This window comes from Perissodus microlepis, chromosome 11 (assembly GCF_051167445.1).
Source record: "Perissodus microlepis isolate ML-2025 ecotype Zambia chromosome 11, ASM5116744v1, whole genome shotgun sequence".
In the NCBI taxonomy this organism is placed as follows: domain Eukaryota; kingdom Metazoa; phylum Chordata; class Actinopteri; order Cichliformes; family Cichlidae; genus Perissodus; species Perissodus microlepis.
The window spans coordinates 14428125-14452155 of NC_140471.1; the positions used below are offsets into that span (position 1 = coordinate 14428125).

Here is a 24031-nt window from a genome sequence, read left to right on the forward strand (position 1 = left end):
TACACAGTCCACCCCCCCACCCCCCCTTGCTGTGTGCTTTTAACAGGGGCAGGTGAGATGGATGATAGCAATTTGAAATTTTGTTTGTGCGTGTGATCATGGAGATTGTTTTCAGTATTACCATGGTGTAACAATTCCAGTGATTAATTGAGGTGAATGCTTGGCTCAGATTAGAAGAATCAGGGAAACTGGAGGTTTTTTTTTTATTTTTGCCCCCCCCCCCCCCACCCCCCCCCCCCGTCCTTGCTCCTGACTTGTCAATGTCGTGTTTATCAACTGACCTCAGAGTCCAAAGTTGCTAGCTTTTTATACACGCTTGCAACAACACACTCTCCCGGATTCTTGCCTCCACACGCACACTGCCCCTCTTGTCATATCCCTTACTTCATTTCCTCGTGCGTCTTTCTTCCTGTCCTCCAGCTGTGATTAAAAGACAAAATCAAACCACTCAGGCCGAACTTTGTCCAAAGAAGGAGACTAAACAAAAACAAAATGGCTTACAGTGGCTGCACTATTCCAGGGGTAGGGATTTTTCTTCCAGTGGCAACAGCGCGGTGTTTTCATGTGTTTGTTGTCTGCATGTGTATAGCAATATCCTGTTGGGGGTCACAGAGGCGGCCTGTTAACGTGGAGGGGGGGGGGGGGGGGGGGGGGGGGGGGGTTATACCAGTGGTCCTTCATCCCACCCCTCCTGCACTGGTGCTGTTGACAGCGTCATGAAGGCCTTCTGGCATTTATAAATGTGTGTCCGTGCTCCAGCTTAGCTGCCCCCCCCAACTCCTCTCCAAACACTTCTGCTGCACACACTCCCACCCCAGCCAGAGTGCACATCCGACGGGGTCGCAGGCAGGTCGTGACCCCCAGGTGGCCACGGTCCGAACGAAGCAGGTTCTTATTTGCTCTCTTTTCTCTCTTTTCGGCTGGCTTCATAATCTATTTAAGTTCAAAGAGATATGAACCTTTTTATGCAGGATATCAGTGTTTCGCTGCTGGGAGGTACAGATAGCTGGTATTTAAAATGCTGCATGGTATTAATTTGACGATTTTCATGCCACCGAAAAAAAAATGTAAATAATTTTGTGGTTCAACCAGAATTACACATTATTAAAATGCTCTAAGCCAATAAGCCAATATTAATAGCAACGATAATAATAAGAACGCTAAAAATATTGTTGCCCTGTTGTGTAATCCAATCAGAACGCTACATTAAGTTAATGCTACCTTTCATGACACCATTGTGTTTGATTTCCCCAATAAGCACATGATGATGAAATTGGTACACAGTGTTAGACCTGCCTTATGGGTCATCCTCTAATATGTGGCAAGGAAATCTATTAAATATGTCTGACTCTACTCTTTATTCCCCTCCTTTGTCTATTGGATCCTCACCAACGTCTTCCTTTTCATGCTGTTTTCTTTCTCTTTCTCCTCTCCCTGTCTTTCGGTGTTTCAGGCTCTTTTGCTCTCCTTTAGTCAAAGTAGCCCTAGTCCCCATAGCAACACACAGTGAACTCTTACTCATTAGTGTGTGTTGCAGCCCAATGAATGGCCTGGATCCTGCTCCTCATGCCTGTGATTTCGTACTAACACAACCATCACCTCATCGTGATTTGTATTTTCTTTTTTGTACCTGACTGCAAGGAGTAAATGCTAGTGAAGACATTTGGATGATTTCAAGTCAGTAGTGGGTGAATGTGTGTGTGTGTGAGAAAGAGAGAAAGCACATGAAGATTGAGAAGCGACACTGGGAAATGTCCCTCCGCCACGCCTGACTCGCGCTCGGCTGTTTTCTTTTTTTTGGCTGTTAAATCTCCAGTGTACTGATAACAGGTCAGCCGTTGAGAGAGAAATGAAAGGGAGGAGGAGTGTAAAGAGAGAGAGAGAAAGAGAGAGAGAGAGAAACTGGAAGGGGGGGAGAGTGAGGAAGAGGAAGACTGGGATATGATTAGAGAGTGTGTGAGTAAGGGAGTGTGTATGCAAGAGGGGGGGAAAAGTGAAAGAGAGAGATTGGTCTTTATGCTGGCTCACCCATTGCGTGGGCGGTGCATGGAGTAGAGAGGTCAATAGGATGCCGTGATAGGCTAATCTGCCAGGAAGGGAGGGCTAGGGCAGGCCTCACGGGAGCAGCTCATTGGCTAGACTCATTTGCCCTGTGAAATAAAATCTCATCATGTCTTTGTTTTCTTTTTCTTTTTTTTCTCTCCACCATTTCAAGATTGATAGTGCGAGCATTTGCTCTGAAAAGTCTTTTGGCGTGTGTGAATATTTATCTGTTTGCATATAAACTGTATGCATCTGTATAACGCTGCGTGTGTGTGTGTGTGTGTGTGTGTGTGGCAGACCTCTCTCAGTTCATCCCAGTTCCTGTGGGAGTGTGCGTGCATGCGCAACATTTCCAGAGCTGTGTGTGCTCGTACTCCCAGTCAGACACATGGATGACAGATGACCCAGTGGGAGACACCAGCCATCCTGCCCAACCGGAATCTTGCTACCCCCCCCACCCCCACCCCCTTGCCTATTAAAAAGTGCGCACTTTGTTTACTTCCTCAGCTTTTAGCCATAAATCCTGGATCTACCTCCAATGTGGCGTTGCCCTCTTTTCCTCAGGTTACGGCTTTGAACACGATCATAATAGCTGCGTCACCGCTTGTGTGTCTCTGTGTGTGTGTCTGCGTGAGAACAAACCAGCCGCAACCTGGCTGCATGCATGCCTGTCTGTCGCTGCGTATGTGTGTGTGTTGGGGGGTGGTGGTGGGGGCTTACTGGACCAGAGGAAACCTAAATCCTCATATAAAAGGGCCATGCACTCAGGCTGGGCTGAGGAAAGGAGGGAGGGAGACAGAAGGAAAGAGAGAGAGAGAGCGAGGGAGAGAGAAGGGGAAAAAAGTTGATTTCCTTTTTCAGCAGAGCCATACATCACAGGGCCTCCCAGCTGCAGTGTCACAAGCTGACAGAATGACATGTGTCATTTATCAAAGGGGCCAGGCGGGGGCCTTGGGAAACGTGCACCACAAAGCCTGAGAGAGTTCATTCCAACGCTCAACCCACCCTCCTTCCCTTCCTCCCTCCCTCCCTTCCTCCCTCATCTCTACTCCTTCAGCCCGCCCCCGCTGTTCACTCTCCTCCTCGTTTTCTCTTCTCCCTGCCTCCCCTCCCGACCACCTCCACCCTTCTTACTCACTTTGCCTGGTTCCAAAAAAACGGGCCCTGTAATGTTTCTGTCTTCCCTCTACTCTCACACAGCCGCTTTGTGTGTGTGTTTGTGTGTGTTTGTGTGTGTATACAATTGTGTGTTTGTGTATGCAGGGCTACCCCATTGAGTACAGGCGCTGGCTATATCTTCAAAGCCAACTTTTGAAAAAAAAAATCTGAAAGAATAATTAAAATATTCAATAAGTTGGGAAGGCATTCAGAAGCACTTACAAGCGGTTTGACAACATCTACCGATATTTTTATACATTCATTCACAAATTTCTCACTAAATGATGCTATTAATATTTACCTTTGTTTTTCTGACGTGTTTAAAACCCGCCTTATCTTTTTGAATGTCATTATTGCACCCTCCGTACGGAATAGCTGGTTCCCCCGTGTCATTCTTTTGCTGTCGTTTTTAAATTCACTGTGTCGATGCAGTCTGGAAACATTTATATGCACAAACACACTCCATAACTGCTACTGAAGAGTTGTTTGACAGAGAGATTACAGCTTTTCTGGCTGTTCGGGACCCAGTCGGAGGTCCGCGGGGGTCACGGCACTGAACGCTCTGGGCCTGTTTAAGAGCACATTACTCTGCAGAACAGCTCGTACACAGGAAAGCCCGTTGTAGCTGATGTGTCGGTTACTATAGCAAACAGTGTTGGTCCAGTTGTGGCATGCCTATCTACTACTACTTTCTTCCGTTAATGTCTTACCTCACTGCATGCACTCCTTTTTCTTGCTTCCTCTCATCAATCATCATCTCACCTTTCATCCCAAACCTTCATCCACCCCCATCATAACCTCAGCTAGGGTTAACTCCATTGCAGCCACTTCCCGAATCAATGAACTATCTTACCTGGGTGCCCTTCCCTTCCTCCAATCAGGTTATATTATTTATTTAGAGAGGCCAGAGCCTGATTATCATCATCTGTTTAGATGCCCTAGAGCAGGCCTTGTTTTCGTGTGTTTTTATGTGGTATATAAAACTTTTTCTTTGATGAGAAGAAATATGGTAAAATCAACATTAAATCATCGAATAAGTAAAAGGTTTTTTTTCTTTGGTTAGTAAGTGACAGGAATTTATGCAGGATATTTTTAAGGCATGCTAAGGTGTCCGGATAAATACAGTTTTGATGTATCTTGTCAGCACGTGTCTACTTTGAAAGCCGTGCCCGTGCTCTTACTTTCGCTTTCCAACAACCAGACTAAACAGGGTATATGGCGCTCACTGTGCAGACTCCAGCCAGGTCCTGGCAGATCATATAGCCTGAAAAAGAGCTGAACAACTCTCTGGCTGGAATTCTCTGTTTAATAATTAAAAATCCAACTCTGGGTCGTACAACTTGGCGAGCAAAACGGCGAGAGTGAATGAGAGGGGAAAAAGATGGGGCGGGGAGGGAGGAAGAAGACGTGGGGGAGCCCTCCTGACGGTGTAATGTTTCCTTACTTTGTCTGCTGGGGTTAAAAGACGTGGTACATCATTAAGAAGAATATTGAGTGGCAGTGTCACCGACAGATGACCCTTCTAACAGGTCATGGATAGTTCACTCTTAAAAGCCCCCCAGCCCGCTAAATACTTCCCCTCCCCCCGCCTCTGTATCCTCAGCCATAGGTGTGAGTTCAGGGCTGAGAATTTGCACTCACACAGTGGCCGTTTTAATTTCTTTGTTTTCCCTTTTTTTTTTAGTGCAAAGAGCGCAGTCAAGTTTAGCTACTGTATGATAAAACAATCATTTCAGGCAGCATACGCTACACCACCATAGCTTTTTTGGCACCCATGGATGACTCAGCTCATACTAAAGCAGCATATGCATTCATCGACACCAGAACTTCATCACTGTCCTTGTAAGGTCATTACATCGGTGAACACACTCGGTCTCTTCTCAGCTCTTCTGTTTTGCTTCTTCCTCTGTCTTCTTTGTCTTTTCGCCCCTTTTTTCATCCCTCTCTGTGCATTTCTTGTCTGTCTGAGTTTGCGTGTGCGTCAGGGCAGTGGGGTGGGTGGGTGGGGGGGAACTGGGGAGACAGCCCCTTTTCATTTGTCTTCATAAGCCTCATTTATTTTTGCAGCCAGATGTGAACTGACACACATCACTCAGTGCAGCCCTCCCAACCTGACTCCCCTTCTTCCTTCCATCAGCACCCTCGAGCCCCACCCACCCTCCTTCTGGGAGGTCAGGCAAGCACCCAACCACCTCCTACAACCCCCCCCCCCCCCCCCCCTCTCATCTGCATCCCCCACCCCACCCCCACCCCTAAATCCATTCAGCATTGCACAAGATGAATGTGTCTTTAAAGCAGAGATTGATTGTGGATATCAGAGTTATGGCGCCATTCATCACAGCAGATATTATTCAGACGAGCAGGATTGAACAAGGAGGTGGGACTCTTGAGCCCACGGGTGAGTTCTTGGGGGAAGATGGGCTTTAAACTTAGAGGGAGTTTAATAGATTTTAGATGAGTATGTGTGTGTGTATGTGTGTCATTTTGTGTGTTTGGAAATGAATGGGTGTGTTTATTCTCATGTACTTGCTTTTACCTTCATAAGTCTGCCACACTTGGGAACGCTGGCATGTGTTTGCGTCTGGCTTTTTCTCATCTCTATTCTCGTCAGTGTGCGTGCGTGTGTGTGTGTAGCTGTCTGCATTGATCTCCACTGATGTGATCCTCCTTCAGAGTCTGTTCTCATCAGACTCTGATTTACGGCTTCATTAGGATCCTTGCGCTACCTCCCCTTCTTTTTGTCTCCCTCCTTTCGCCAGGTCACTCTTAGAGACACACACAAATACACTCGGCCACAGTCAACACACACTCTGTGGAGGGAAAGCTGCAGCTAAAGGACTTTTCATCGCAACACTTTGTATAGTTGGTTTCTGTTCTGTTTGTCATCTTTATGAATAATCTCTCATTATTCATCAAGGCTTAGCACCTCATTGTGCCTTGAGAGTTGAAGTGCTGTGGCGGTTTTGGAGGTGCTTCCCTACCCCCAGGCAGCCCCACTCTGCTGAAAAGAGCCCTCATTGTGTGTGTCGTCTTTTATGGTGCTGTCTGAAAGAGAGGGATGCACTCCAGTCAGCATTCAAATGCACGCGGTAAAGCAGCCAGTAGAGCAGGACAAACACCACAGGTTGTAAACGCATTGAAAAGAAGTGTGTGTGTGCGTGTGTGTGTGTGTGTGTCTTCGAGTCTGTAAGGGTGTGTGCGTGCATGAGGATGTGTTAACGTGAATGTTAGCGTGTGTGAGTCTGGGCAGGCTCTTGACTGAAAGGTTTTCACTCTCTTTACCTCCACTTTTTCTCTCCTGATACAGTTTGCCACTTACTTTTACTCCATTTTTTCTGCCCACCTGTCTTCTGTAGAAATGACTTTCTTCTTCCTCCACGAAGAAAAGAACCTCAAAGTTTCTACTTCTCGTGTTTTCACCCCTCCCCACCTCCCTACCGAACTATTATCAGGAGTCAAGTCATGCAGAAATGTAAAAAAAATAAGAAGGTAATCACACTTTGTGCTGGTGCTTTTGTCGTCAGTCCGTGATGGAAATGGGTCTAAATATGAGATTAGAACCTGCCGGTGACTGATGCTATTAGGCAGATATGCCATAGACTTTACTATCTCCCATGAAGGATTAGCGCAAATTATACTGGGAGACAGGCTTGATTTCTCCTCTGCCTGGGTGGATGTGGGCATTTGAGGCACTCTAAGTTGACAGCGTCTGTCTCTGCTTAGTTCTCTGAGACAGGTTGTGTGACAGCTGATGCCAGGCAAGGGCTTAAAAAGTGTGTATGTGTGGGTGTCTATTTGTGTGTTGGCCGATGTTTGGTCTGTATGTGTGTGTGTGTGTGTGTGAGTGCGTGAGAGTAGGAGAGTTATAAACTGACAGGCGAGTGTGTTTGAATGTGATTGCACGTCAATGACTTCTTTTTTTTCTTCAGAAAACAGGTTCTCTTTGAGTAGGGTGACAATTGGGATACGCTAATTTTAAGCCTGGTGGCTTCCTCTTTAATTCTACACACACTCTTATCTGGCATTATATTAAATAATTAAACTGTCTGTTAGATTGTCCAGGTGAAGCTGCTGTTTTTGTAGATTTAAAGGAAGAAACGTGGGTCAGACACCAGACCAAGTGCTAGTTTCAGTGTTTAAATCCACCTTTAGGGAGGCTGATTAAAAACAGAAGCTAGATAAATATTTCTATCTTTACTTTCATTCAGAATGGTGTGTCGTGACAGAAAGCTAGTTGACTCCTTCACGTTGTGCGTATCTCAAATTGTATGAACAATCTTTAACTGCAGGATATAGCAAAAAGAAAGTGGTCAAGCACTTTGTTGAGCTCTTAGGAATGTTTTACTGAACATGCAAATGCTCCCCATTTTAGCCCGTCTGTCTCCTCTTGGTGATCTGATTTAGGAGGGTGACATGTCCTTTAATGTTGGGCAGTAAACTGGAGGGTTGGATTTATAGCCTGAAGCCTTGTTTTTCCTCTGGCTGTCTCTGCCTGTTGGCTCCCATGACGACAATTCAAGTTTCTGTTACTGCATTTAAGGTGGTTTCAAAGGTGCAACCGTTCATTTCTACCTTAAATCCTGCATCTGCGTATGTCAGGACATTGCCCGACACAAGAGAAGCTTCACAAATGACTTTCTGTCAAATATTACCTGATTCTGAACAATTACAGCAAGCTGAGGTCATTTTGGGGTTAAACTTAAACACAAAATGTTCTTGTTGCTCTTGATCATTGAGAATAACTAATTTTAAATTCAATCAGTGCAACACATAAATGCAGCAAAGTAGTAATTCAACAGTTGGACCCAAAAAAGCTGTCTCTACTGCAACCATTCACATCCTCGTCCTCAGATTTCTGCTCCGTCTCCCAACTCATCAGATTTATCTCTTCTCTATCCTCCTGTTTAGTTTGTGTGGTGTGATGCAGAGTGGTGCTCTGTTGTGTCAGCAGGACTGAAACAGGTCAAAATCTGCCTCCGATTGGTGTCGAGTTAGACCATTATGTACTGTAAAGCTTGTAAGGGAGTCCTCTTTTAATATAACGTGACTAACATACCTAAAATTTACTCCTGTGACTTTCTGAACAGTCCGCCTCTGAAATGTACTTTAGAATCATATGAAAATGTTGGTGTTTCTAAAAACAAAAGCATTTTTATTTTGCAAAGGAAACTTTTTTTTGCATTAAAATTCACGTCAGCGCCAGCTTTGCTATAAGAAGCCATTATTGGTCTCCTCTACAGGCGGATGTTCCAAATCAGTCTCATCCTCACGGCACAGTTTGAGTGATCAGTCCGAGGCCTAGTTTGCTGCTGCCAGCATGGGACACGATGTTCTATTCTTTATTTATTTCCACGGCCCATGCATTTTTCCCATATAAAGACAGTCTATGTCCGACCGTGTCAACGTGTGATGGATTGCATAGTCCTCTTCTCTAAGGAAGAGAAAAGGGGGGGGATGGTGGAAAGAAGGGAGGAAAAGAAGGAGGGATAGAAGGAGTGAGAGAAGGAGGAAACGGAGTGGTACGGTGCAGCAGTGAAGGACATGGCAGCTTAGTGCTGGCCAAAAAGACTGTGCTGAACACCTGCTCCTGTCTCCAACGCCCCTTCAACCTCCTCATTACCTGTCAATCTATCACAAGGCAGCCAGATCAAATGTCTGCAGCAGCCAGGACTCGCACAGGGAGGGAGTCGGGGAATGAGGGAAGGAGGGGAGAATAGCAAGGAAAGAAAGGAGGGAGAGAGAGAAGGACAGATTGCATGTCTGGGAGAGCTGAAAATGATGGGGAAGTAAATGGAGCAGCTGCGTGTGCATATCGAAGATCTGTTGATAATTTGGAGTAAACTTTGTTCTTCTGGAGGTAGTTTGTCATGTTGCTATATTTAGAATTCATGGAATACAGACTGCATGTCAGTAGTTGGATGTGACATTATGTAAATCTGCTTTATCATTGTCGGTAGAGGGTTTAAAAAAAATAGGAATGATTCTCAAATCAGACATTCGCTTCCAAATAAAAGAAAAAAAGAGCATGTTTGGAGAACTTTTTGGCATCCATCTGGTCAATATCTTAAATCAAACACTTCTCAAACAAATCAAAGGCAATCATGTTGTCAGAGTTTCTAAGCAGCAGCCTGCTGTTTCCATTCCTAACTGTGCTCTAGAGCACTGCGCAGACTCACCGTACAGCACCCTCTGGCCTTTGATAGGCACCTTTGTGCAAAAAGATGGGAACCTGTGACAGACAAGCTCCTCTATAGGAAGGTGGGGCCTGTGGTTTCAGATTACAGCCACAGCGCTGACACTGTGTGACTGTGTTTGTGTGCTGCACACACACACGTTTATGTATACGGTGAGCACCTTTGCATGTGTGTAGGAGAGCATGTTGTCTGAATTAAATGTATACGTGTGTGTGTGTGTGTGTGTGCTTTAAAAAGCAGATGAATTTGAGCTCATCAATGTGCATTAGTGCACACATGACCAGCCCCAAGCCCTCGAGTTCTGATCCCTCTCAATCCCCGCTCTTTCCCTCTCTCTTACATTTTCAGTCTTTCTTAAGCTCCCTTGCCCCTCTCTCTCCTTTAGTGTGTGAGCTGTGGTGATTTACGGTAATTATCCATCGTTGGGTCATCTATCAGGCTGGCTGTTGCTAGGAGATGGAAGCAGCTGCTGCTGGCTGTTGTCTTGTCAGGGACAGTGCATGTGTGTGTGCGTGCGTGTGTGTGTGTTTGTACATTCTTGCGTTTGTGTGTGTTTCCTGGGATCTGGGTAAGGACGTGTAGGTACTTCTGTGTGTGTTTACTGGCAGTGTGTGTGTTTGTTCAGGTAAAATGGGCCATCCTGATGTAGGGATTTAAAAGCGCAGGTGTTGCAAAAGAAAGACGGAAGCAATGAAGTCAATGGATGAAGAGAAGGATTATAAGAAGGAGTGAGGGTGGGGTCAGAGGTTGAAAGAGTCCAGGTGGAAACTTAGTGCGTGTGCATGTTTGGGGAGGGTGGGCAGCTTAAAAGGCACAGGTGTGTGTGTGTGTGTGTGTGTGTGTGTGTGTGTGTGTGATAGACAGGGGAACTGAATGATAAATTTATCTAGGCAGATGGAAGTTAGAAGAAGTCGGGCCTTGGGGAGTAGTTTTAGTGGCTGTGAAAATTGCAAGATTGCATGTGAGTGTGTGTGTGTGTGGCTTGTGAATAAAGTACATTTTCTATTGGCAGGTGATCATCCACAGATGGGTGCCGGTTCAGATCCCCACCGAGGGTCCTATTTCTCTTTATTTTGTCCTTGTAATCCACCTTAACCCATTGTGTTGACACCGTTTCAGGTTTCATGTTCTGTGCGCGCCATTCATGCTGAAGCTGAGGGAACCAATCCTCACACGCAGGGAAAGGTCAAACTGCAAATAGTGTAGTCTTAACAGTAGGCTTTCAATAGACATATGAGAGGGAGTTTTCAAAAGTACTATCCCCACAGGTAACGTGGGACATGTTTCTCTTTCACAGAGACTGCAAAAAAAGCAGCACTTAAAAAAATTTACTGCCAGTTGTAATAATAATTCAGGATGCAGTGTTCCACATTTAGAGGCGCCAGTGGCCTATAGTTATCCGTTGTGTCCCACCAATTTTGCACAGTGTTGTATTGAACAATTTTCCTCTCTTTCTGCAAATAAGTAAATATTCACATTCTAATATAAGTGAGCTATTCAAATAGGTATTAGTTACTCTTGTGCACAGAAAATACCATAAATGTACCATGCATACTGAGGCCACCTCGCACTGCAGCCTAAAAAGGCTGCTGATGAAGCTGTCTTCACTACCTCTTAGCCTCCTCGTACTTTCACTAAAGTTTCATTTGCTTTAACCTGTTGGCAGGTCTGAAAGAGGCAGCTGGATACAAGCCACACATCCATATGAGCCACGGTAACTGTAAATACAGCCTCCACTCTCAGCTCTCCATACCAGCCTAATTAGTGCCAGTTAGCATTTGTCATTGCATTTAGGGGTGAAGATTAGGAACACCTCTCAATTAATCTGCAATCAGCCTGTTTGTTAATTAGCTAACCTGTTCTAAGTGGCCTTCAGGGCTCTTGTGTAATTAGCTAAGCTGCTGAGAAACAGGTCTGTGTGTTGACATTGACCTAAAGCTTACACACGTGTGCACAATACACGCACAAACACACACATTTGTATATGCTGTATGCTGTTGAAGACCGTATAGGTGTCTCCAGTCATACTCAAGAAACTTGGTTTCCCCGTAAACTACATATAAACACGAGCGTACCATCTGCATCTTCTGTGTGTTCATGGGAAAAAGAGGCTTAAAAAAGGCACAAATGCAAACACACACACACACACACACCCAAAACACCCACTCCATTACTCAGTTTATTAGTAGTCGCAAGTGTACTGTGCTCATCCAGACATACATATTTGCACGTCGTCATGCTTGCAGCAATGCGCTGATTGTTTCTTCCTTCACTCTGAGACAAAACTGCATCCCTCAAAAGTATTCTTAGAAAAGGCAGGAGGGAGGAAAAAAATACATACTGTACTCCCCGAGCACGTACACTCTTTTTAACATTTCATCCTTTTCAAGTGCAACAACATTCTCACCAAAATGAACAGCTTCTCCATTGCTGTGTCGAACCTTTTTTTTTTTTTTCCCTCGCTCACTTCAAAGCCATTTGTTTACCCTGCTGCCTCCTGACATTGTCTGTGGTAATTAAAGGAGCGCACTGAAATTTATGGTTTAATTATACAGGCCTTGTTATGCAGAGAGGACCAGGATGGGCTGATATGCTCAATAAAAATAAATAAATTCCATACGGGTTTATTGAACACGCTTTTGCAAGGGGCCGGGGGGGTGGGGGGGGCATCATTCCAGCGGCTCAGGTGTGTGTGTGTGTGTGTGTTCTTCTGTATGCAAATGTGTGTATGTTTATTTATGTATTGCCTCGCAGGGTTGCTGCTCAGCGTGCAGTGTGAGTGGGTGAGAATGAAATGTAAAAAAAAAAAAATAATAGCCAGATGAATTGCAATCGATTGGCGCTGGTTCACTGTATTGATCCCTGAGCATGTTAAAGCCTGCTGTACTCCATGAAGAACACTCAGTCAGTCAGTGTGGGCGCACCCCCACCCTCTCCCCTTCCTCATCCACCCCTTTGTGAACGAATGCATGGCTGTACCGTATGCGCACTAAATCACTTTGTTTTGTTACTGTGTGTATACGTACAAAGCAGATATGATGGCAACCGCAGCCCCACCTCGCATATAGGCGAGAGTGTACGTGCGTGTGTGTGTTTTGGTGTTAAGCATGCACCGTAATGGAGAGTGATCTTGGCTGTGGCCCACAAGCAAGCTTCTCTGAACTGATCTTTGAGTTGGGTATAAATAGCGCTGGCTCTATAAATAAAACAGCAGCACCTTTCGCACTCACTCTCTCTCATTTGCGCACACATTCAGCCCCTCTACTTAGACATTACACCTGCCCAGGCACTTACATGGCACTCGTGTGCATAAACACTCCAACACGAGCTGCCCATTAATCCATATATCATTCTTTTTAAGGTCGTATAGAAGGAAGTCTCCGGGACATATTTACACGACAGTGTGACCTGTAGCAGGTTAGCGCCTCTTCAGCCCCACATTTATATGACAGTAATCTCATCAGGTGAACAGAATTTAGGCAACTAAGTGGACGCTTTGTATGCATTTTTATTCTTTCAAAACAGACTGAACCTGAGCTCCTTTCTCTCAAAGACCAAAAGGAAACTCTTACAACTTCCAGCTAGCATATGCTTTGCTTTCAGTAGCTGTCGACCAAGAACTGAAACGGACAGACTGGCAAATAAAGGTCCAGCGTTGATATGTATACACTCAGCTCACTGAACACACAACACTATCTAAAGCATCACTGCAGTGAGTTTAAATAATGCTACTAGCTCACCGTAACGCAACACGACTTGAGGTATTTGCCGGTGCAAAATGATCGCTAAGAAGGCCAGTGAATATCTGCCAATAAAACTGGATTTCAACACCAGTACCGTGCGCACGACGCTTAATCACTTTTACACCACTTTCTGTGTCAGTCCATTATGTTGCTATGTGTCTGAAGAACAACATGTCCCATCCGCTGCTGTCTGCTGAGCTCAACTCAAGCTAGAAGTGTTTTGAAATGGGGTGCAAAGAGGAAGGGGGGGGGGGGGGGGGGGGGGGGGAGAGAGAGAGAGAGAGAGAGAGAGAGAGATAAATTGGTACAGCGAGCTGGAATGCTGCAGCAGTTATTTAAGGCCCTGTAGGTGCTGCCTAGGCCATATGCTCCCATTATTCCGCTTGGGAGGGGCCCATGTGGGCGTGTGAGCAAAGCCGGAGAGGGGAGGAGGAAGAGGAGGAGGGTGGGAGAAAAAGAGAAAGAAGGGGTAATGGATGAGAGTTAAAGGAGAAAGGTAGCTGAGGAATTATTTTAAGGAGAGAACCCCTATCAAGCGCGGGAGGAATTTTTAAGAACGGGATACCGTGGAGAAGCCTGAGATGAGATGAGAACGAATTAGCTTCTAAAGTAAATGATCGCCTTCACCCTCAATATCCGGCTCTTTCACCGTCGCCTTTGCATAATTAATCTCGTCAAATTTTGAGGTGTGACAGAATATAATTCATGAACTTTTGGGGTCGATAACTTCTCTCAGGGATCTCTATCATTTTCACATCACCAAGCTGAACTTAATAAGATTCTGTATGACACACCTCCTCACTGGTGTTTATTTTGTTACTTTCTACACCTCGTTGAAAGTGAACTATTTGAAAGTGAATAGATGACTCTAGGTCCTCAATCCATCCAGGTGTATTAATATTTATCTATTAAGAAAACAAGGCCCTACCCCTCTCGCTTTCTCTCTCCCTTGTCCCTCGCTATTTCTTGTTCTTCCTATCTGTTCAGTATCTTGTCAAACTGAGGCCTGTGTTCCTGATCAGGGCATTGCTCTCATGTTAGCCGCTTCACAGGAAGCACATCCCAGCATTCCCTCTGACACGCTGGCAGCAGCATTACCATAATTGGCTTTTCTACATGACGGGACAGAGGAAATAATAATGTCATTTTATTTACAGCCCTCTTGTCCCGGTCCGAGAGCTATCACCCCCCCCCCCCCTCTTTCTCCAGCTCTGCACCACGCACTGACATACACCCCTCCTTCTCCTCTTCTGTCTCATCTTCTCCTCTCCCTGCGCAGGACGTGAGTCTCGTTCTGCCACGGCGTGTAGGTCAAGCGACGGCTTTTTGATCAGCTCCTGTCCAAAGCCATCAGGCTTGGGAGGCACGTAATGGAGAGCGGGGTGACAAACAGAATCTGGGGAAGGAATAAGACTGCCAGTTTCCTATTAGGGGCCGGCCTAAACGGCCTCTGCCCCCCACCTCACCGCCGCCTTCTACACCCTCCTCGCACCATTCTGCGCCGCGAACCCCACTCCTGCACTGCCTAAATCACATGAGTGAAGGGCCCCATGATTGGACATTAGTGCCGCAAATGACTGCCGTGATTGCCCCCTCTTCCCAAACTCACATCAAATAAATAAAGAAATGTGTGTAAATAAATAGAAGGAGGGGTTGCTGGTGAAACGGAGGTGGTGGCGAGGGGAGGCTGACTGGTTTCATCCCCTTCTTGCCCCCCCCCTCTCTGCCTCTCTCTCGCTCGTTTCATCGCCTTTCTGCCTTTCTTATCTGGTTTGTTTGGCTTTGACAGCGGCCAAATGGTGAAGCTCTGCGAGCCTGACAGAGAGTTTTATTGATTTAACAACCAGCAGACTCGCAGCAAAGAAAAAGGAGAAAGCAAAAAAAAAGGAAAAAATGGGTAGGGCGGAGAAAGATACAAAGTTTTGAAAAGGAGTGATATGTTTCTGCTCTGCTCCTCGCCAAAAAAGCTGACGTATCCCGCTGGTTGTATTTCATTTGCTATCATTTACAAAAATCATGCACACACACACAAAAAAAGTTACGCTGCGTGTAGACGGAGAAAATGTTTAAGAGATGATCTGTACATAGGTCCATCGCTCTGTCTCGCTGTGAGGCCCAGTGTTGTGTTGAGGCAGCAGGCAGGGCGTTCACCGCAGACTTTTCATCAGAAAACATGATATCAAACATAACAGGGCACTGCACAGACTCGTCTCCGGTGTGGTCCCTGAGTGCTCGCGTTAAACGCACAAACTCGATCACGGATTGCGATAGCAAACATCTGTAATGGCGCACGGCGCTCTGCAATCTTTACATATTAGGCAGAAGTTAGAATCAAGGGTGCTTCATGGGTGCATTAGTTTGGGTAGTCCTTCAGGAACTATCTCATTTAAATATGAATAATAATAAATGAGGCAGATGGGAACAAAACACATACTTGAGCTCTTTTAAAGCTCTTATCTCTAATCAAATAAGGGTCTGTGTTCCAAAGTGTATTTGGTAACCAGAGACATGAAAACCTTTGATAATGCATGCATTACAGCTCTATTAAGTGTGTATGTCAATCTATTTGTGCATTATGCATTTTTAAAAGAGCTCTTTACAACACTTAAAGGGGCTTCTACAAACCCATTTTGCTACTTTACAAATTTTATAAGCCTTTTTGTTAGCGCTACATTAACCCTCTGAGCAGGTACCAGGAGATCAGAGACACTGGGTGGATAAGTCTTGCTTCCTTTCCCCGTGTTGTTGCTGTTGTTGTTGTTGCTGGTGATCTGGCGTGGCTGGTGGCGGGCTTGATTGCTGCTGCTTGTGACAGTGAGTCTGCAGTCCTATCCTGGCCGCACTGCCGCCTGTCTCCTTGATGGCGGCACGTCCCCGAGCAAAAGTGACAGGCGCTTTGGCGCCCGTGCAGATGGCCCTGCTCACAGCCATCACCCACTCGGCAAACCAAACCGCCAGGGACGGCACGCCAGCCCTTCCCGGGCCCGCCCCATGCTGCTGGTGTTGCTCTGCATATGTGCATCCAGGAGAAGAGAAGGGGCTTAATCTGGCCGCCAGTCACAATCGCACTTCTTCAAGTTGCGGGTGATTGAGTTGATGCGTAGCTTCTAATATTTGTTGGGTTTTAGCATCCTGTCAGAATTCATGTAGCATCTCAAAACAGATGGAGAGATCATTTATTTCAGACTCAAGTTTCATCACGAACGTTGTACGTTTATGGCTTGCGAAGCCGTCCACTTGCTGCCTGTGATTTTTACAGATGTCTGTCTCTGCCAGTCTTTTGTCTGTGGGCTTTTGATATCTCCCTCTTTGTTGTTTCCATGACAACATGGCAGGACAGGAATTGATTGACAGGGATCGTCAAAGGGTTCCCTGGCGACCTGCTCATCGTTCGAAGCCCCTCCCTGCTGCAGTCTGTGTTTTGTCACTCACCCAGGGATATTTCTGATCTGCTGCTTCTCATTCCTGCTGTCTGTGTATCTGCGTGTCTACTTATTAAACACTGCCAGCTATTGGGGTTTAGCTGTTTGTTTTGGCTGCAGCTGATGTGAGTGATTCACATAGGTAATTCCTACTGTATGCTTGCGCCGTTCCTGTGTGCTTGAGAAGAATGGATAGCCGTTCTGCAGGATGCTTTGTATATTAAAAAGGCTGATATGTATTGATAGCCTCCTCTTTTGGAAGCGGGTTAGTGAGAGGGAAGGCACTGTAGCAGAAGACACTCTGCAGATGTGTTGTAGAGAGTACAGCACATAATGCTAATCTGCTGTGTTAGGGATTTTCAGGAGTTTTAGAAACTGTCTCGGTCTCAGTCTGTCAGTGGGATTGAAGCGCAGCCAGGTTCTCCTGTAGTGCTCTCATTTCACAGAAATCCTGTCAGGCGTTAGGGGAGTATGTTGCTCATTTGGAGAAGGGTGTATCAGTAGCACACAGCGAACTCAGACTTATAGGCAATATTATGGTCGGTGGGTTCAGGTTCGCGCTGTAAGAGCAAATGTGTACGAGTGGGGGGAAAAAAATGCATAAAGTACACACATGGGCACGGAAGGTGAGCATGCGTGCGGAGTCGCAATTGCAAACAGGCACTTACGGAGGCACTCACACGTACGCACATGCACATCATCACATACTCACAGTTGATGGTGCAGCTGCTCACCTCCTCCCCGCCGCCACCCACCACCCTCCACCCTCCACCCATCTCCTCTCAGGCAGCAGTAAATGGTGCCAGTGTATATATATCAGGTATTATGTCCACTTAGATTATGATATGACAGGTTAGCGTGCCGTTTGAAGTTGACAGCACATCTGTTTCATCGGGAGAGACTGATACTGGCATGTAGGACACACATCTCACCATGCAGGAAGGAGATAAAGGAAGAAGCTAGGGGGCCGTCTTTCCTGTCTCCCTGCCTCACTCACCCTCTTCTTTCTCCCTTTTTTTTCCTCTCATTCCGCCTCTCCCCACCTAACAAACCCACCGCCTCCTGCTCACTTTTTCTTTCTCTCCCACGTCTTCTTCTCATTCACTTATTCTCCCCCTAACCACCTCCTGTCTGCGCAACTTGCTAATGCTTACTGTGCCTTTCTTTGCATGCACACACACACTCACAAAAATGCACGCCTCCAAATGCACGTAGTCTGTCTTTCAATCTCGTTTGTCTTTACGTTTTTTTTTTTCCTTAAAACCTGTTACATCTTAGTTCTGTTTCCGCTTGGCTTTTTTTCTTTGATCGAGTGTTTGCCTTCCTGTTTTAATTTGTCTTTTTAAGACATTGTCCGTGTTGTCGTGGATCATCGAACAGCTGGAGTGCAAATATATAAACTGGTTTATTTGTATTTGTATCACTCTCAAACCAGAGAGCATTGTTTTTCCAGTTCCTGCATAGTAGCACAGTTGAAAATGGCCGTCAGCTAATTGGAGTGGGTTAGGAAAACTGTGATATCTCCAAAGTGGTAATTTTTTTCTTCTGTCCCTCTCCAGTCGAATAACTTGAATGGGAGAGGAGCTAGGCTTCATGGACTAGATGAGTGAGATGCAGTACAGGCTTGGAAAAGTGAGAAAGAAAGAGAAAGGGAGGGAGCTGAACATGTAAGCATGCAGCTGGCTAACAAGGCCAAACAGCCAGTCATTTCCTGGGGAACATGAGGCATGTGTGGAGGAATAGATAGTTGGGAAGGAAAAGGACAACTGTCAGAAGCTCAGTGATTTATTTTTCCCTTGGAGGTTTTTTTCACCACTGGCTTTCAGAGACACATGTGTGCAAAGTACACACAAAGTCATGCATGCATGCATGCAGACATATACGCACACTCACATTGGGTGAGAATAAAAGCCTGCATTTCCCACCATTGAGCATTCATTCCATGTTATTTTGACAGTGGTCCTGTTAGTGTGCTGTAAATCTTTAATTTCACTGAGCTGACCTCTTTTCTTCTCTCCCCCCCCCTCCATTTTTATCTCCTCTCTCTTGCTGTCTCTCTGTACTCCAGCGTACATGCCCGAGGACGAGCTTAAGGCAGCTGCTCACGATGAGGAAGAGCACCTGCAGGATGACGGCCTCTCATTAGACGGCCAGGACACTGAGTTCCTCTGCAACGAGGAAGAAGAAGACGTGGATGGGGCCCGACCACCTAGCTACAGAGACTCCCCACTCAGCAATGGCACTAACCCTGACGCTGGATACGGGTCTCCGCTTAGTGATGCTAGCGACCGACTTGCAGACTTCAAGAGCACCTCTTCCAGGGATGGTCAGGAGAGGGAGGGCTCAGCTTTTCCCTTCCGTCCCAACAACGGCCTCTCTTTCCAGGACAGCCTGGCACAGATGAAGGCCGTCTATGCAAACCTCATCTCAGATGCCTCTTGGTCTAGCATCACAATGGACATCATGAAATCTAAGCCTGCTGCAGCTGGCAGTGTCAACAGTGCCCTCACTAGTCCAGAGCCTGCCTCTACTGCCTCTGTGTCCACAACTACAACCATAAATAAGAGCAGTGGGGTCAACATGGCTAGCAGTCACCATAACGGCAAGACCTCCAGCACCACTGTCAACCACACAGGGAGCACAAGTGGCAGTACAAATGGCACAGCAGCTAGCTCTGTTAGCAGCCACAGTGCAACCAGCAGCAGTGGGAGCAGCAGTGCTGCTGCCAGTAATGGTAGTGGTGTAGCCTATGACTGGCATCAGGCAGCACTTGCCAAAACACTTCAGCAGACCCCCTATCACCTTTTACCAGAGCCTAGCCTCTTCAGCACAGTGCAGCTCTACCGACAGAACAACAAGCTGTATGGCTCTGTTTTTACTGGTGCGAGCAAGTTCCGCTGCAAAGACTGCAGTGCTGCCTATGACACACTGGTGGGTTTGACGGTCCACATGAATGAGACGGGCCACTATCGAGATGACAACAAAGACAAAGAGGAAGATCAGGGAAAGCGCTGGTCCAAACCACGTAAGCGTTCCTTGATGGAAATGGAGGGGAAAGAGGACGCCCAGAAAGTTCTGAAATGCATGTACTGTGGCCACTCATTTGAATCTCTGCAAGATCTCAGCGTTCATATGATCAAGACCAAGCATTACCAGAAAGTGCCTCTCAAAGAACCAGTGCCAGCCTTGGCCACTAAACTGGTGCCCACTTCAGCTAAAAAACGTGCTATCCAAGATGCTATAGTCTCTCCATGCTCCCCAGACTCTATCCATGCTGGTAGTGGTGGTGGCAGTGTCTCTCTTGGGGATGTTGGCAAAGACACAAAAGCTGCAGCTAACCCCTATGTTACGCCAAACAACCGCTATGGCTACCAGAATGGTGCCAGCTACACATGGCAGTTTGAAGCTCGCAAAGCACAGATTCTAAAATGCATGGAGTGCGGGAGCTCCCATGATACATTGCAGCAGCTGACTGCCCACATGATGGTTACAGGTCACTTTTTGAAGGTCACAAATTCTGCTTCCAAAAAGGGCAAGCAGCTAGTCTTTGATCCAGTGGTGGAAGAAAAGATTCAGTCTATCCCATTACCGCCAACCACCACCAGACTCCCTGTTCCCAGTACGGTTAAGTCCCAGCCAGTGTCTCCTGCACTATCCTCTGGCTCAGAGGAAAAGAGGGAAGCGGGTGAGGATGAAAAAGTCGAAGGAGGCGAGCAAGTGGAGAAAAAAATCAAGGAAGAGAAAGACGACTCAGGTGAGAAATCTGAGACTGACACCACGTCGTATAAATACCTTAGAGAAGAAGACCTGGAGGAGACCCCTAAAGAGGGTTTAGATATTCTCAAATCCCTTGAGAACACAGTATCTAGTGCTATCAGCAAGGCTCAGACAGGCACGCCCACATGGGGTGGCTACCCTAGCATTCATGCGGCCTACCAGCTGCAGGGTGCCGTGAAAAGCTCAGCTACTGTTCTACCCCCGACCATCCAGAGTGTTCAGATGCAGCCAATGTTTAACAGTGGTCTACGAAGTCTTGTGAGCGACCCCAACTCAGTCATCCACTCACCTCGGAGCCCTTCCTCTCCTACTCCCCTAAGGAGCAATGTCACCGCCATGGAGGAGCTTGTGGAGAAAGTGACAGGAAAAGCTGCCACTGTGAAGAAAGAAAAGGAGGAGAAGTTGGTGAGCCTGGAGCGATGCCGACAACCATCGCTGGGAAAATCCCCTTCCCCTGCACTGAGAGAACAGCGAGAGCATTTGGCATCTCCAAATGACTTCTCCATAGGTAAACCACCTGGTATGAGAAGTAGCAGCCCGGGTAGTGTAGATTCAGAGCTTATCTGCAAGAAGGAGCCCAAAGAGAGCCTAGTAGATAGCCACAGCAACCATTCAAAGAACGGCTCTGAGACGTGCCAATCCCCAGTAACTAACGGAAACAGTCTTGGCATCATCACCGATCACTCACCTGAAAGTCCTTTCATCAACCCTCTTAGCGCACTCCAATCAATCATGAACACACACCTGGGGAAAGCCTCAAAACCAGTAAGTCCCGCAGCAGATCCACTGTCTATGCTTTACAAAATCAGCAACAGCATGATGGAAAAGCCAGCTTTCAACCCAACTCCTCAGGGCAAGCCAGCTGAGCCCGTCAACCACTACCAGCTGTATGAAAATAATGACCAGCCCATAGACCTGAGTAAAAATAAGTCCGCCACTAATAGCAACAACAACAACAACAACAAAAGCAGCAGTGCACTTTTGACCAACAGTAGCGTAAATGGTAACAAACCCCTTATTTCCCTCCCTGACACAGTCTCCTCACCCCTGAGAGAGAACGCTCTGATGGACATTTCAGACATGGTAAAGAACCTCACCGGAAGACTTACGCCCAAATCTTCAACTCCCTCCTCCATCTCAGAGAAGTCGGACGCTGATGGCAGCGCGTTTGAGGATGCCCTCGAGGACCTCTCCCCAGTGCAGAAGAGGAAAGGGAGACAGTCAAACTGGAATCCCCAGCATCTCCTCATTCTGCAGGCACAGTTTGCGTCTAGCCTGAGGGAGACCCCAGAGGGCCGCTACGCCATGACCGACCTGGGCCCTCAGGAAAGGGTCCACATCTGTAAATTCACGGGCCTCTCCATGACTACCATATCCCACTGGCTGGCTAATGTCAAGTACCAGCTGAGACGAACTGGGGGCACCAAGTTTCTCAAGAACATGGACTCGTGCCAGCCTGTGTTCCTCTGTGGTGACTGTGCCTCTCAGTTCAGGACTCCCTCCTCCTACATCAGCCACCTGGAGTCTCACCTGGGCTTCAGCTTGAAGGACCTGTCCAAACTGTCAGCTGAGCACCTACGGGAGCAGCAGGCTGCCTCGAAGGTGATCACAGACAAAATGACATTCGGCAGCCCCCTGTCAGCCTTGACCACGCCAGAGGATGACACAGGCTCCGTGTACCAGTGCAGACTTTGCAATCGGACATTCGTCAGCAAACACGCAGTCAAACTGCACCTCAGCAAGACCCATGGCAAGTCTCCAGAGGACCACCTGGTGTTTGTCACCGCTTTGGAGAAACTGGAGAAGCTAGACAAAATGGAGAAGGTTTAAACAATGTCTCGAGCTGAGAGTAAAGACTGACAGCTGTGGAACTGACTCGATTTTCATTGCACTAAAAATGACGTTGTTCACAGTTACTGCACTGGGCCGAACTGAGCCGCCAGAAAAATAAAAATAAAAATCAAGTCTTATTATTATTAATTTTTTTTTGTGATAACTGCCTGACTGGACCATGTCTTTTCATGTCAATTTGTTTTTGTTTTGCCAAGCTTTTTTACACTTATTTTGTAATATATTTATATGCTATTTGTCTGATCTGTGCATGTATTTTAGTGAATCAAGGTTAAACACGAGATTTTAATCTTTTCATGGCAAAAATACAACTACTGCTTCAACGGTAAAAGTGGCGAGTGGACAGAATTGGTGAAAAAGATAACTGTATATTACTTGATATGAAGAAGGTGGAAAATTCAATGTATACACCAAAAGAATGAAAGAATACCCCGAAAGACTGAAGTAGCACCTTAGACAGTTGAATTTGTAAAGAGAACATGTTTTGAAATATCTTGCATTTGTCAAAATCAGATTTTAAAAGATCAAGGATTATCAACCCCCCCACCCCCTCTTTCCTTCTTGGGTTTCTGTCACGGCAATGTTTTTGATGATGAATGGCCTGCTCATAAATCTGTCAGTGTAAAAAAGAGGGAAAAAAAAGAGAAAAAAAAAGATCACATGAACATTTGGAAAAACTGAAATGCTGCTTCTGGTTCTGAGTCAATCAGTGGAAATGAACGGCCATCGGTATGCAAGTTTGCTGAAGAAACTTTTTCCTTGTTGTGAAGTATCACCTCATAGCAATTTTCCAGGTGTATGGTTTGTTACAACTTTTCTCTTTCTAAACTGTGTCGCTTTATTCAGCTGTAAAGAGAACAGTCCGTCACGTGTAAATGATTACCAGTGAAATGTCAGTACTCCATGAGACATATCTTACCATTTGAAAAACGGCTCAAAATTGTTTGTATCTTAAGGTGTGTGCATTCTTGAACTTTTATATTGTCATTTTTATATACAAAAAGAAAAAGCTAAAAAATAAAAAACAGATGGTGTACATAGATATATGCTGTAGAGCTACGAAATGACCTTTTTTTTAAAGAAAAATACAAATTTAGCTTCTTTGGCTTGGTTTACAGAAATGATTTTAATTATTACTTGCATCCAACTTGATGCATGAAATGGTGTGGAAAATAAATAAGCGATGCACAATGACTATACATTTCAATGTTTTATCGACAATATTGTAAAGAAAGAAAAAAAAAACTCGACTTTTTAGCACCGATTAGTTTGTTTCATTTTTCTTTTCTCTCTCTCTCTCTCTCTCTCTCTCTCTCTCTCTCTCTCTGAATTGTAAAATAAACCCCAAAGCAGTTGTTAACAGTCAGATTTTTGTGGTTGTGTGTTCTTTTGTCATGGCGGTGCACCGAACTCAAAATGTAAAAACTCGACTTTGTAGAATTTGCTCTCGAGCAAAGTCAAGTGTGTACACCCATGTCAAATCCTAACCCAGTGTACCAGGATTTCCTCTAGTGGCTTTTCTTAGCAAACTGAAGGTGAGATTCGAAATGTCTCGCTGCTGGTACATATTCTGTGTTCTGTAACAGGCCTGCTTTTATGTTTTTCCCAAATTGTTAGACAAAATAAAAGTCACTGGTGTCATACTTACAACTGATGACTGAGCCGCATCATACCACCAATGATTATAATGATGAAGATGACGGGGATGATAAGCCTGTAAGGGTGCCTATTGTACAGTAAGAAACCCATGCTAGGCTTGTGACTGGCCTTCGGAGGGCCGTTCTGAAAGAATCAGTGTTGTATTAATGACGGGGGTGTATTTTTTGCGTGTCTTCTTGGAGCA

At 45.9% G+C, this 24031-nt stretch overlaps 1 protein-coding gene across 3 annotated transcripts in view; it reads left to right on the forward strand.

Annotated features, from left to right (window-relative positions):
* Window positions 1–23554, forward strand: part of LOC146377397 (teashirt homolog 1-like) — a 35114-nt gene extending 11560 nt beyond the window's left edge. For 2 of the 3 annotated variants that reach the window (XM_084942617.1, XM_084942616.1), the window contains exon 3: window positions 18629–23554. In XM_084942617.1, the coding sequence (XP_084798743.1) occupies window positions 18629–22167 (3539 nt within the window). In that variant the 3' untranslated portion in view covers window positions 22168–23554. Of the gene's footprint in view, window positions 1–11084; window positions 11110–18628 lie in introns of those variants that run through there. The other variant, XM_084942619.1, reaches the window with a different exon arrangement.
* Window positions 23555–24031: the final 477 nt, after the last annotated feature.